Raw genomic sequence first — 14,279 nt, 5'->3', positions numbered from 1 at the left:
AGCACACTGCGACTATGGTGCAATATGCACAATGATACTCATTTGTGCCTGTTGGATTACTGGGGGAGACAAAGTAAGATGAATTACTGCCTCAATATCATCTATCTGTGGGTGCTCCTTTTCTCAATAGATCATTACACACTTGCCAAATCTATTAGAAAGATCAAACACTTCATTGGTCTGATGCATCCATTAAGCAGAATACTCATTTTCTATACTTTTGCAAGCCAAGAAAAAAAAATTAAGCACTGCTATGCCATCCTGGAAAAAAGGTTTCTAAAATAGTTCATGGCGCTGGCATAAATGAATCTGCCATAACGCAATTCGTTGCAAAACGTAGCAAGTCACAAAATGTTCCAGCCAGCTTTCAAACAATTGGAACAGAAGGCATTGGAACTGGAAATTTCCAAACAGTTGGAGGTAACTTTAGGGCCACCTAGCAACACTTTGAACTACAGTGGTACCTGAGGTTAAGTACTTAATTGGTTCCAGAAGTCCGTTCTTAACCTGAAGCGTTCTTAACCTGTAAGCAGACTTTCCCATTGAAAGTAATGGAAAGTGGATTGATCCGTTCCAGACGATGAAAAACACTCCCTAAAACAGCAATTGAACATGAATTTTACTGTCTAATGAGACCATTGAGCCATAAAATGAAGGCAATAATCAATGTACTGTACTATAAAATAAATAAGACAGTATTTTAGATGGAAAAAATTTAACATTTTCTTTTTTCTTACGTACACTGATGATAGTCAGTTTGGATGGGGGGCTTTTATCCATTTCTGCAGTCACACAATCAATCAGTACCTGAACTGGGTTCCACACAGTCACAAAAACAAGTCACAAAAATGAAGTCACAAGCCACAGTCACAAAAGCGAAGTCACAAGTCAGTCCCATAAAATGAAGAACAAGTCACAGTCAAAAAACCGAAAACAAACAAACAAACCAAAACGCAAAAAAAAAATTGCAAAAAACAAAACCTCCAAATCTTACTTCTGTGTTGCATGGGTGCTCGGGACTCAACAGATGGCAGACTCAATAGGAAGCCTCTGATTAGCAGCCAGGGACTCAATTAACAAACGAAACACACCAAAACAGGAACAAGATGGTGAAAAGCGACCCCTAAAACAGTACTTTTACATGAATTTTACTATCTAAGGAGGCCATTGATCCATAAAATGAAATCAATAAAACAGTACAAAATGAAAATGTGTTCATTTTCTTACCTGTGCTGATGTTTGGATGGGGACTCAGGGTCCTCTTCCACAATCACAATCGGCTTGGCTCCCAGCATTCGCAGAGCCTCCGCAAGCCCCACAGATGTTGGGGCTTGGCTCCAGGCAGCAGCAAGGCCTCCTAGAGCTCGGAAAACTTACTTCCGGGTTACAATAGTTGGTAACCCGAAAAAAGGTAACTTGAAGTGTTCGTATCCCGAGGTACCACTGTATCAGCAATAGCAATAAAACCCACCAAACAATACCCCAAACCAAGAGTCTGTTCAGCAACCTCAGCTTGTGTAGCTGGAGTCAGCCAGGACCGCAGGCCGGGTGGAAAAAAGCTAGCAGAGCAGGGAGCGGGTCTTCCAGGACTCGCTGCAGTGCAGGTGCGAAGAAATTTTGCCCCTTCAGATGTTGCTGAACCACAACTCCCTTCAGCCCCAGCAAGCATCACCATTTGCCAGGGATGTAGTTCAACATCTGGAGGGCCAGAGGTTCCCTTATACCTGCTCTGCATACTATTACTCTCTTTCCAGCATGTCCACAGGAATGTTAGGACTTGAAGCAATATCTTTCTGGCCTCTTATCAGGCAGATATTGGGAGATGGGGTTTTAATGTTGTAGATTTGTTAGGGGATGGTGTACAGAGATTGTTAAGTTGTGGGTGAACATATCAGATGACACAGTGATTCTTCAAACAGCTCTTGTTTATTCACAGGCCAGAACAGAACTGAACTGAAGGGTTCAGCCAGCCTGCTTATATAGAGCTCCACTACCACGCAACTGTAGCAACTTTCTGTAACTATCCAGTCACTGAACGTCACTTTCAATCCCTTATTTGCATATGTGGACCTGAGTGAAAACTATCTACAGTATCCCCCTGCTGGCCCAGGGTGAGAACTTCAGTACATAACAGAGATAATACTGTGTTAATGTATTTCTTTGCTGCATGGATTGATAGGTATACATGTGTGTATGTGTGCTTGGTGGGCTGGGGTTAGAAAACTAACAGTGCAAGTAGATAAATAGGTACCACTGTGGCGGGAAGGTAAACGGCGTTTCTGTGCACTCTGGTTTCCATCACAGTGTTCCGTTGCACCAGAAGTGGTTTAGTCATGCTGGCCACATGACCTGGAAAGTTGTCTGTGGACAAACACTGGCTCCCTTGGCCTGAAAGCGAGATGAGCGCCCCAACCCCATAGTCACCATTGACTGGACTTACCTGTCCAGGGGTCCTTTACCTTTACCTTTTAAGCAGTGTTCTGCTCCCATGATCTGACTGTGCAGCCATCCAGTTGTTGGAATGCTCCTTGAAGATATAAATACATTTGGGACACATAATCCCTTAACATGGGATATGGCTTCTAAGTGTTACTGCTGTGAATCTTCTGGGTCTTTTCACATTGCTGATTTTATATATTCTTTCAGAGAAGAGAACATGTCTGAAACCATAAAGGAAAAGCTGGAAAATTACCGAATGGCTCCGTTTGACAGCCGGTTCCCCAATCAAAACCAAACCTGGAACTGCTGGCAGAATTATCTTGGTGAGTATAATTTATTTGTGTGAATTTTTTGCATCCTTGGGTGAGTAATGAGAAACTAGGACTATTCATCATCTGACATCTGAGTTGCCAGAGAAGTATAAAAAATGTAGTTGTCCTATTGTACTATGTCTGAACTTCCAAACAGTTGACTTTCACTATTGCAGGCAAGGTCCATAGTGTACTGTGCAAGTCTTCCTAAAAGTTTCAGGCTGCAGCACTTCTAGATCTGTGCATAAAATGAGGCAGTAAGTGGAAACAATAGGAAAATGCAACAGGTCAGACCATAATATTATCACTATAATATCCTTATTACGAGAATGTGCAAGTGTTATGTATTCTTTTTTGTAAGTTGATCTGGGTAGTTTCTATAGTAGAGGAGGAAAGAAGGATTAAATAACAATAAAATAAGCAGAGATAGGCTAAACTAATGTCTGATGTCACCTTGTGCAGAATACATCAAAAGAGTCTTGCAAACAGTTTGGGATTTAAAAAGCTGTCCCCTGGGCTCTGTACTAGAGGAGCTGCAGTGGTCGTCTTCATAAGTCTGAAACATTTCTCTCTCCACAGATTTCCACCGCTGTGAGAAAGCCATGAATGCCAAGGGAGGAGACCCTTATGTCTGCCAGTGGTACAAAAGAGTGTACACGTCCCTTTGCCCCGTTTCTTGGGTATGTGAATGGAACTGAACAGGGTTAAGGAATATGTATGTGAAAAAGAAATAGGTGTCAGGGCAAAGGATGGGCTTGATGGGTGGTGTTTGGCACATTTCAGTGCTCTGTTATTTGACTGGAGGGGAGGTTCTGTGGACCATGGGCTGTGCTGGGTGAAGCCTCAGAGATGCAATAGACAGATGCTTAATGTATGTCAGAAAACTTCAATCTACTCAAAATGATAACCACTAAAACCTATTATTTTGCATAAAATTAATAATGTGAGCCTGATGTGTTCCTATATTTTTAGCTGCATGTAGCAAAAGAACAAGGAGGATATGTATTGGTAAGTGATGGGTAATAAAAGAACATAACTGGAACTACTACTATTTTCATTGTTTTGCCTTGGGGACCTTTTCATGGACAAATTGCAAGGTCAAAATTTTATTAAATATGAGGATAAGCTAGATAGCTATGCAGGAAACATAAATATCACCTTGTGAACATTGCAACATTTTGTAGGCAACTCCCACAAAACCCACAAAAGAAGACTATTATAATCTATAGTTATGAGGATTAGAAATGTAATTTTCTACAAAGAAAGCTGCAGAATTCCATGTGCAGGAGGAGATCTGTAGTCTTAGTCACTTTGCCTCTGTACTAGCCCAGAAGATATGACTAATCAAAGAAGCCTATTGGTCTTTTGCAGGTCACTAGCTGGGATGAGCGCATAGAAGAGGGGACTTTTCCTGGCAAGATCTGATTGTCTTGCCCCTGCCAATTGCTCCCTTTCTCATGACACTGCTGTGCTGCTGAGGTCCCCCCACCGAAATGCAGTGACTGAAGGATAGTCTGAAATAATGTTTTTTCTTGGTCATGCTGACTTGAGCGTCCAACATCATGTGAACAGTGCAAATTCTAATAAAAGGCATAAAAACATGTGGCCATGGTTTGTGTTAAGATTGGCTGATTATGTGTGAATTTGTGGTATTGTTGTCAATGACTGGGGTGCTTCTTATAGCATGTAGGATACACGACTCACATAATTTTCCACAGCACCCCTCCTTGCTTTGCCATAAACCACACCTCTCCACTTCCACTTGATAAGCAGTCTGGAATACTTTTGCATATTGAATTTCCTACTTGCTTGTTGGATTGGAGGCTGATCTGGCTACATCACAGCCAGCCTTCTCTTGCAGCTGGCCAGTTCCCACTTAGTGCTCATGATAAAAGAATGTTCCGCAGGTTGTTTGGATATGTTGTAATAAGTTACATGAGCAGATGACAAAAGTCCCTGAATTCTGTGCTTATGCAAGAGGCGGGAGCCTAGATAACACATTTTACAGAAGGGGGTTATTTTCCTGCTGGGCTTAAGGCCTGACTTCATCACTGCTGCTTTGGCATTGTAGCATAGGAGTCAACTCCTAGGGGCCGATGTCACTTCGGGCCCTCAGTAAAATATTTGAGGGGGCCTAAGCCCCCAAAGTTGATAGTCATTACCAATTAAATGGTGCATTTGTGCCGCATCCTGTGATCGATTATGCAGGGAGAGGCTTATCTGCTCCCCAATCCCATATTTTATTCAAGTTGGCATTCTTGCACTAAAGTGATATTTTTCTCACACTGCGAGAAGCCCTTCACCTGGACAAAAGGAAAACATTAGGTAGTTGATTGCTAGGAAGCAAGCCTTACTCAGGGTGATTCAGATTGCTGTGTAAATATCTGTAGGGCTGAATTGTAAAGTGACAGTGCAAAAATGTCTATTTACTATTGAACATTTACTATTGAACTCTGTGGATTTTCCTTCTGAATAAACACACAAGGTAAGAATGAAAGCCTTGGCCTTCAAGGCTGTTTGCTGCCCTCCACACCTCTCTTATCTGGCCCTTGGGATTCGTCTGGCCATTCCCCCTTTCCCTAGGCTGCATCTTTCACCATCACTGAGCTTCCTCTGTGTGCTTCTGCCTGGCTGTGAGGTACTCTTTCACTCTGATAATGCCTCTTGCTTCCCTGGATGGAGAGGTGAATAAAAAAATTACAGGGCAATCCTGTACAGTACAGGGCAACATGCAGTGTTTCTCAATAGAGCTGAGTGGGATGTACTGGAACAGCAACACAGGTGGGGTGCCCTTAGGGAGGAGGAAGATCATCCGTTGTAAGAGATGAGCCCCTGGAGAAATACGATGCACAGAAGTAGGGCAGTCGGGAGCCATGCTGTGTCGCTGGAGCTGCAAAATTGATTGCATGCTCTCACCCCAGACACCACTTCTGGGCCTGAGGAGCTAGGGCAGCAGTTGCTGACCTCAGAACACACCAAAGTGGCTGTGAAAGATCCATCACTCTCCAGAAGTGGAAGAGACAGGAAGAGATGGACTTGAAGGAGTGATTTTCCATCATTGACCTTACACTTCAGATCCAAGGAAACTGGTCGCACAAGAGTATGCTGATAACCCACTTCCTACCTTCCAAGGAAATGATCAGAGTATTCAGCTTTGCTGATAAACTTCAGGGAGCCAAGAGGGACATTTTAATGCATCCCAGTAGGTGTTGAGAGACCAGAAGCTTAATGATAATAATAACAACAAGGAGGCACAAAAGTAACGATCACAATAAAACCATTCAATTTCTGTTCAAAAATACCAGAACCACTAGAGACATAAAAGCATGAGACAAAATAGCAGGAGGAGTAATTTGACATTCTTCAATCCCATGGAAATGTCATGCGCAGACCCTGCATATTCTCACGATAAACACGGTCAAAGTGTTCATTCTGTGCCACAGTCAGGTGGTTCTTCCAGTCCCCACAGATACCTGGAACAACACAAGAGGGTGTGTAACCACTTGGTAACCACAAAAAAGATCCACTAAAATTACTTCAACTAAAATCAGGACCCCATTTCATCTTGCTCAGGACTTGCCCTTCCACTGGAAAGTGGCTTTTTTTAGGAATAGCAGGACCTGCTCCCTGGCTGTCCTTCCCAGGCCCTCCCTCAACTGGTACCCCAGGAGTAGTTATGCTTCCATGTTGATGGCCTAGACTTACTTAGCTGCATTTTCCTAAAGCTTCACAAGTAAGAATGGGCAAATCTGTCAATTTTAGTTTTTCTCCTTTTCTCTCTTTTTTCAAATCTTAAATAACTGATGTTTCGCATGTAAGATTCACCTTCTGTTGTGTGGGCAGGGCGGTCTCTCCCCTTACCTGGCCAATCCCCTGGCAACGCCTCCTCAGGCAGGGTTGGGCGATTGGCTGAGGTAGGCGGAGACCTCCAGGTATCCAGCCTTGGGAGGGTGAAGCCAGCCTACATTATGTTAGCAGTTTCATTTTTGCACTGATCAGTTGTGCAGAAAATAGCACACAAATTTCAGAGAAGTGTGAATTTCAAAGAACTGTTGAGTTTCAGTACAGGAAAGTGTGAGCTGAGTAGGCTTACTCAATGTGAACTGAATCAAATTTCTTCCCCACCACTACACACACTCTCTCTCTCTCTCTCTCTCTCTCTCTCTCTCTCTCTCTCTCTCTTTTACACACAGGCACACACACACACTTTTCATAGATTGCACAAGCCACAGCCTTTGTTTATCACAGGGTATTTTGTTACCTTTCCTCATGAGCTTTCCTTTTGTGTGATCAAAATAGGTATCTGGAAATTGAGTAAAGTTGGACATGTTGTTGTCCTTCATCTTGTGGAAGGAGGCATTTTCCACCACAGAGTCGATTTGCTGACTGTTCAGCTCTTTACCAATAAAATGACAAATCCTCTTCACACTTCCTTGTAGGTCCTGCAGAAGGAAAAAGCAAATGACCGAATTCTCATATTGACACTGCCACAGGGAGATCTGCCCTTTGAGAAAGAAGAATACAGAGGCCATTCTTGCAGGGAGCGTTTAGCAAGAATGATTCAAGGCTACCTCAAATTTGGTACAGGACCCAGGGAATACTGGAGACAGCTCTGAATTTGAAGATGTTGAATTAAGTACAGAACAGCAGATTGTAGGCTACACCTGGTCTGTTGTAGAACAAAGGAATGCCACCGCACATGTAATATCAGGCTCTTTGGCCTTAAGTCATTTTTATTTTATTTTAAATATATTGGAGAAAAAGAAAGGAACTCTGAACTCAAAATAGAAATGTTGGAGAAATCAATTGAAAATGGACTATCAAACTGTTTCATTCCATCTGCTCATTCAAACCCCCTCTGTAGCACAGACTTGCTGTGAGCACTATTCACCTTAAAGGTAAAGGTACCCCTGCCCGTACGGGCCAGTCTTGACAGACTCTAGGGTTGTGCGCTCATCTCACTCTAGAGGCTGGGGGCCAGCGCTGTCTGGAGACACTTCCGGGTCACGTGGCCAGCGTGACGACGCTGCTCCGGCAAACCGGCACCTGAGCAGTACACGGAAACGCCGTTTACCTTCCCGCTATAAAACGGTACCTATTTATCTACTTGCACTTAAGGGTGCTTTCGAACTGCTAGGTGGGCAGGAGCTGGGACCGAACGATGAGAGTTCACCCCGCCACGGGGATTTGAACCACCGACCATACAATCAGCAAGTCCTAGGCGCTGAGGATTTACCCACAGCGCCACCCGCGTCCCTTAGTTCTCTGCAAAGGACACTTTCCTTTTTTAACACACATACTTTGTATATAAATAGATACATAAATTTCTTTGAAGTATGTTGCTAATATATTAACTGATGCATAAAGGTGCCTCTTCGGAAGTGATATTATGTGTTTAAAGGATTATGCTGCAATCTTAATCATGTCTACTCAGAAGTAAATCCCACAGAATTCAGAGATACTCATCCACAGGTATATGGTTTTAGGGGGCAGATTAAGGATGAAACCCTATCGTGATTTTTTCCCCTATAACATTTTAAAGACCAAAGGAACACATCAATCATTATTGTTCTTTTCACAAGGAAATAAATAATCTCTTCTGAAAATTGCTAGTGTTATCACTGCTCCACAGGTTGTTTTTTTAAGAGTGGAGAACCATTTGGATTTGACTGCCCGTTCTTACCACCTTAAATGTTTCTTTCAATAGTGAAATTAAATTTAAAAATCTTTTACATCCCCACCACCACCCAAGTTTTCTGCACTTACAGCATAACTAAACTGCCTCTCCTGACGTGAGAGAAACAAGACAGGATAGAAACTTTATAATGAATTGTGAAATCAAGGTAGCAAGAATTGCTTCAATCCTAATTCCACTTACCTGGTCGTGAGCCCCACTGAATTCAATAGGACTTACTTCTGAAAGGGCATGTTTAGGTTTGCAGTGACAGGTGGATTTGTGATGGGCCATTAGTCACACTATTAGCTTTGTCTCTAAGGTGTCCCAAGGCTCTTGGCTAAGAGGGCTACCTGTTTCATTAATTTTGAAAGGGAACATGCAGGGAAGATGAACTGATTTGTAAATATCTGTAGATAGCTGCGATGGTTGTTGTTGTTTAGTCGTTTAGTCGTGTCCGACTCTTCGTGACCCCCTGGACCAGAGCACGCCAGGCCCTCCTGTCTTCCACTGCCTCCCGCAGTTTGATCAAACTCATGCTGGTAGCTTCAAGAACACCATCCAACCATCTCATTCTCTGTCGTCCCCTTCTCCTTGTGCCCTCCATCTTTCCCAGCATCAGGGTCTTTTCCAGGGAGTCTTCTCTTCTCATGAGGTGGCCAAAGTATTGGAGCCTCAGCTTCACGATCTGTCCTTCCAGTGAGCGCTCAGGGCTGATTTCCTTCAGAATGGAGAGGTTTGATCTCCTTGCAGTCCATGGGACTCTCAAGAGTCTCCTCCAGCACCATAATTCAAAAGCATCAATTCTTCGGCGATCAGCCTTCTTTATGGTCCAGCTCTCACTTCCATACATCACTACTGGGAAAACCATGGCTTTTACTATACGGACCTTTGTTGGTAAGGTGATGTCTCTACTTTTTAAGATGTTGTCTAGGTTTGCTGCGATGGTAGTGTGTGTTAAAAATGCACATATTTCTGAATCAGCAAACAATGAAACAGAGCATAGACTTATGCAGAACCAAGCAACTGCAACTGGACAGAAAGCACCAGATAAAGGTGAGAATTACTTTGGAATTTGTACCTCTCTAACTCAGAATCACCTTGCCAATTGTAGAAGACTTTTTCAGAACAAAAAATAAAATAAAATGGCAAAATAATATGTCACATGACATAAAGTTGGAGACACAACCTGGAAGTGTGAATATTGTCAAGGTTGGGCCAATACCTGCTGTAGTTCTTCATAGGTGATGATGAAGAAGTTGGATTTGTCCTTCATCTCCATCCATCTTTTCACATGCTCAAACCAGGAACCATAAGACACTTGAAGAGCAAAGTGTAAAGAGCAAAGTAAACAGTTTCAGAGGCGAGAGGAAAGACATAAAGGATACACCAGTCAGGAACCTACAAAGGGCCTTTATTCACCCAATCGGGTAAAAGGCAGGTAACAGTTAAGTCCAGTCAAAGGCAACTATGGGGTGTGGCACTTATCTTGCTTCAGGCTGAGGGAGCTGGCGTTTGTCCACGGACAGCTTTCTGGGTCATGCAGCTAGCATGACTAAACCACTTCTGGTGTAACAGGACACCATAACAGAAGCCAGAGTACACGGAAACACCGTTTACCTTCCCACCACAGTGGCACCTATTTACAGAAGCAGGGAACTTTCAATAACACCCAAATACAACTAAGCCTAGTACCACCTAGCGACTGGGTTGTCTAATGATTCTATTTACATAGACAAGAGATCTAATATTGTATACGACACTAGAGCCAGGGATTCATAATATCCTCTCCCTACATTTTGCAGCCATTCCAATTCCCCTTTTAATGACATTCATTACTTTTTAAAAGAAAATGAGGCGAGTACTGCGAGACCTTTTCCCATCCTACCCCTTCCCCACCTATCTCACTGGGAATTATACTTCTCTGATACAATGAAAGGAAATGAGAGGAAAGGGCAGGAAAGAGCCTTGATAACATAGTAAACAGTGAGGTAGAACAAATGAGACAGGCTGATTTCCCTCTTTCCCTACCACTCCCACTCAGGAACTCCTCCATGTACTCTTCCAAAGTTCCAGGGTCCTCCACTATTTTTAAGCCCTTGCTGAAATGATAGTATGAGATCATCACATCTTTGGGATTACGCACGGTATAGATAACCTGGAAGAGAGGGAGGGGACATATTTAGGGAAGGCAACAGAAACAGCCCTAACTAGAGACCAGGGGCGCCGACTTATAAAAAACATTGGGGGAGCCCGCGAAAGCTCATGAATAATAAATAAGCTCATGAATATGCAGATAAAGTAGCCCCGCCTCCTCATGAGCGAATAGGGGAGAGCGTGCTGCGCCTATTAATCAGCTCCGAAGGAAATTGGGTGGAGCTTTTGCTCAGGAGGGAGGGCAGGAGGCATGCAGCCCGACCCTGTGCATTTTGGGCTGGGGGAGGGGCGGCAGTGGCGTTCTGCTGGAGGGGCGCCCGAGATTATTGGGGGGCAGAGCCCCCCCAAACAATTTTTTGAGGGGGCTTGGGCCCCCTCAGGCCCCATGGAGTCGGCGCCTATGCTAGAGACAGACCGAGGCAGCTTAGGTGGGGCTCATGAAAAGGAAGCAAAGTCTTTGTTGTTTAATTTACTGTTGTTTTATTTGTTTCTTTCTTTGTTTATTAAATTTGTATACCATCCTTATATCCCCAGAAGCTAGTAGGAATTAGTGTTTGGTAATGTGTGTTTTCTGCCACACCTCAGGCAGCAAATTGTCTTCCTCCATCCTTGATTTGGGCAGGGGTTATCTCCCCACCCCTTTTGGGTTAGATACTTGTCTTGACTAGGGCCATAGGTGGAGTGTTTGAAACACTGAGCAGGTCATTCTGCCTAACAGAGCCAAAAGAAGGTTTGGTGTGTCAATTGTTCCTCTCTTACCTTGGCCTTGGAGTGCAGGAAGGACTTGGGGAAAATGTGGAATGGCAGGTGAGATGCCAGGAGCCTGGGTGCAGGATATTTCAAGGCAAGCTGTAGGCCCGGAATACTGTCAATCCAAGGTATCCGTTCCCACGTTGGTAAACTCTGAACCCAGGAGGGGTCCCCATCACGCCAGATTAAGCCCAGGATCTCCTGCATCCAATGGGTACCTAGAGGAATATTAGGTAGTCTTCTCAACCCCTCTTGATTCTGCAATAAACACATTTCCTTTATCTTGTTCCCTCTCCCCTTCCATGGCTCAATAGCACCAGTCTGCCCCATGCAAAATCAATTGAAAGGATCAGAAAAAATTGGAATGATTTTTTGTGAACAGCAAGTTACTCAGCACCCTCCTACGCAGGCAAGATTCCAAAAATTCATGTCTAGTTTAACATGGTGAACCAAACTGAATGAACTATTTTGATGAGGGTGTAGCCAGTGAGGATATTAGCAGTGTGACTAATCTATAGCAGACATATTACTTAGCTTTCTATATACAGTCAGCATTCATGGATGACTTGTTGCTCACACCTGCAGGAGGCACATCTCTAGAATCTTCCTGTTAAAATATAGCAGAACAGCTTTATACTTGGCCAAACATGTGATCCAGCTATTCCAGTATTGAAGAACAGATATTCCACAAGAGGGAAAATTAAGCCTCAGATTCTTTAGGTGGCCCTCAATTTAAAGGAGAATACCACCTGATTTTGCTGCATTCAGTGATAAGAACATTGTCTGCTTAATCAGGAATCCAAAACAGCTTTATACTGAGGGGGGTGGGGAGGGATGAGGTGAGAGAAAATGGGAAACGAAATTATTGATTAAAGTTAGCTGTAGAAGTTTTGGATGGACTATCTGAAATTCTTGGACCTGTTTTCCTTAAGCATCTTTCTCTTAAGCAAGAGTGTATCTTCCTGATCTTTTTATAGGTCAGCTATACCTTAATTGTTGAGGTACCTCCGAGTAAGGAGGTTTAGCATGGTGGTGTTAATAGAGTCCCCATTTCCAGGAGCTGTGTATCTAGAAAAACAAAAATCTATGATGCAAGCCACCCGCTTAGCTGTCCAGTGTTTTGAATCACGAGTTTAAGATGCATTTGTCAGTTGCATGACGCTCCTGGCAGAGTGGAATGTTACACACAGCCTTTAGACATGACAGAACCATAATAATTGGTTTTAAATGAAACTTTAATTTCTTGATCCGACTTGTCAAAAAAGAAAAAGGTGTGTCTTAACATACAAAGACTGTAGGAGATATGAAGCATCAAAAATGGATGCAGGGAGAGATTAGCTATTTTATTGTTTAATGTTTCTGAAATAGGACATCATCATCATCTTTGAAACACCGTTTACTCCAAGTTTAAAATTACTAACCTGACTTGGGGTAAGTGACACTCACTATATCATCATCCAACATTTGGAATTCATTTTCAGCATAGCGGAGTGTTTCCTCTGAGTAGTAGTCCACTACAGGTAAACTGATTCCCTTGTATGTGAAAGAAGTCATTGATGACACTGAAAAACTGTAAAGATGTTATCATCACCATCACCACCATTAATTAAATTTGTATACAGCCAAAGATAACAGTGTGGTTCGCCATACAAAATACACAATAAAGCAAAAACAAAGCAGTAACCCCCTCTCACAAACACATTATAATTATTCATTAGAACATATTTATCAAGATATATGAGAGAGTGAGTTTTGATGCCACATCCTTTGGGACCTTCAGGTAGGACCCCCTCACCTTTCGCATTGGGCAGCATTGTGGCTGGGCATCTGGGCCCTTGCAATGACCCGGCTCGTGGGCATAGGATTGAGACCTCCTTCTGCGCCTGCCCCAGATGCATCACACCTGCTCGGCCAGTCTATGCCGGTGAGCGACGTGACCACAGGTGTTTTAAACTGCTTCGCGGCTGGGGGCTTCCTTCTCTTGCCTCCTCGCCGGGTCTCCCAACCCAACCACCCTCTTCATACTTTGGTATGCATGACCTTGCTATGGACAAATGTCAGCCGCCTTATTGTTGGGACCGGGTAGGAATATTTCCACTTGTAATTGCTTGTAAATACACATGTAATTGCTTGTGGACTAACTCTCACACTATGGCCATGGAATCAGAGTTTAAATGGCTATTTCACCAAAGCCACAAACGCAGCAAAAATATGCATTAACTTATGGTCCTGTTACATTCCAAGAGCCTGAGAATTTGCATCAGGACCCCCCAAAGAATAAGTGTAAAAAAGTGAGGGCTTTTATGAACCAAAGAGGTATACATTTGGCTCTATGGGACTTGGAGGTTCTGAGTAACTATAAACCTTTGAAACAACCCCCCTCCTTTTATAGCCCCCAACCCAACTTAGAATTCAGCCTGTACCATACTTACAACCACTGGCTGCTTCCGATCTTCTGTTCTTCTGGTCTCTTCCTTTCCCTTGCTCTGCCAGCAGTATGGCAAGGTGAGATGAAGAATGTTCACAATGACCTTTTACACTCAGTTAATGATTTACAGCATTTTATTCTTCTCTGTGGCTGAAAAGATCCCAGAGGAAGCTTACATTGGAACAAAGCCGACAGACCCTATCTAAAAGATACAACTCCAAAGGAAAAGGGGATGGACAGGGAGGAGGAAGAAACAAAACTCAAGTGCCAGTTCAAGAGCAAAATGAGGCACTGGATTGTCCCATCTCTCCCTCTGCCGCAGCCAATTATAGAATTTATTTGATTTAGCATTTAATTTTAAATCCGTGCATGTTCCATTCTGGAAATCAGACAGAGGGCAATCATTCTTTAAGGAAAGAAAAGGGAGCCTAACAGAAGGAAGCAGGAATTGTCTTCCTAGGTATACACGGAGTTTTCTTGAGGACTTTGCCACCTCACACAGGAAACCTCTACAGAAAGC

At 43.3% G+C, this 14,279-nt stretch overlaps 2 protein-coding genes across 3 annotated transcripts; one reads left to right on the top strand and one right to left on the bottom strand.

The window, feature by feature from the left end:
• Positions 1-2,622: 2,622 nt before the first annotated feature.
• LOC309537341 (cytochrome c oxidase subunit 6B1-like) lies at positions 2,623-4,351 on the top strand. The gene is made up of 3 exons (XM_082232209.1): positions 2,623-2,762; positions 3,330-3,430; positions 4,122-4,351. The coding sequence occupies exons 1-3, from the start codon at positions 2,657-2,659 to the stop codon at positions 4,173-4,175; spliced, it is 261 nt and encodes an 86-aa protein (XP_082088335.1). The 5' UTR covers positions 2,623-2,656; the 3' UTR covers positions 4,176-4,351.
• A 1,659-nt stretch (positions 4,352-6,010) lies between these two features.
• On the bottom strand, positions 6,011-13,906 carry LOC309537248 (sulfotransferase 2B1-like). 2 transcript variants are annotated; one of them, XM_082231971.1, is made up of 7 exons: positions 13,764-13,906; positions 12,753-12,901; positions 11,341-11,549; positions 10,456-10,582; positions 9,650-9,744; positions 7,012-7,192; positions 6,011-6,223 (listed from the first exon to the last, which is right to left on the bottom strand). In XM_082231971.1, the coding sequence occupies exons 2-7, from the start codon at positions 12,883-12,885 to the stop codon at positions 6,114-6,116; spliced, it is 855 nt and encodes a 284-aa protein (XP_082088097.1). In that variant the 5' UTR covers positions 12,886-12,901; positions 13,764-13,906; the 3' UTR covers positions 6,011-6,113. The 2 variants fall into 2 exon arrangements, with proteins under 2 accessions (XP_082088097.1, XP_082088098.1); XM_082231972.1 differs by having other exon boundaries at positions 12,778-12,901; positions 13,764-13,779.
• Between the last annotated feature and the right edge of the window lie 373 nt (positions 13,907-14,279).

Source organism: Podarcis vaucheri, assembly GCF_965113315.1.
Source record: "Podarcis vaucheri genome assembly, chromosome: 7".
NCBI classification, from domain to species: domain Eukaryota; kingdom Metazoa; phylum Chordata; class Lepidosauria; order Squamata; family Lacertidae; genus Podarcis; species Podarcis vaucheri.
This window is presented reverse-complemented; position numbering and strand designations above follow the sequence as displayed.

Coding starts and splice junctions, on each gene's coding strand:
- LOC309537341 (XM_082232209.1), top strand. CDS start 2,657: ATGTCTGAAACCATAAAGGAAAAGCTGGAAAATTACCGAATGGCTCCG. Junction 2,763..3,329: donor CTGCTGGCAGAATTATCTTG/GTGAGTATAATT, acceptor CTCTCTCCACAG/ATTTCCACCGCTGTGAGAAA. Junction 3,431..4,121: donor CCCTTTGCCCCGTTTCTTGG/GTATGTGAATGG, acceptor GGTCTTTTGCAG/GTCACTAGCTGGGATGAGCG.
- LOC309537248 (XM_082231971.1), bottom strand. CDS start 12,885: ATGACTTCTTTCACATACAAGGGAATCAGTTTACCTGTAGTGGACTAC. Junction 10,583..11,340: donor TCCTGCACTCCAAGGCCAAG/GTAAGAGAGGAA, acceptor CCTCTCTTCCAG/GTTATCTATACCGTGCGTAA. Junction 7,193..9,649: donor CCTATGAAGAACTACAGCAG/GTATTGGCCCAA, acceptor TTCCTTCTGCAG/GACCTACAAGGAAGTGTGAA.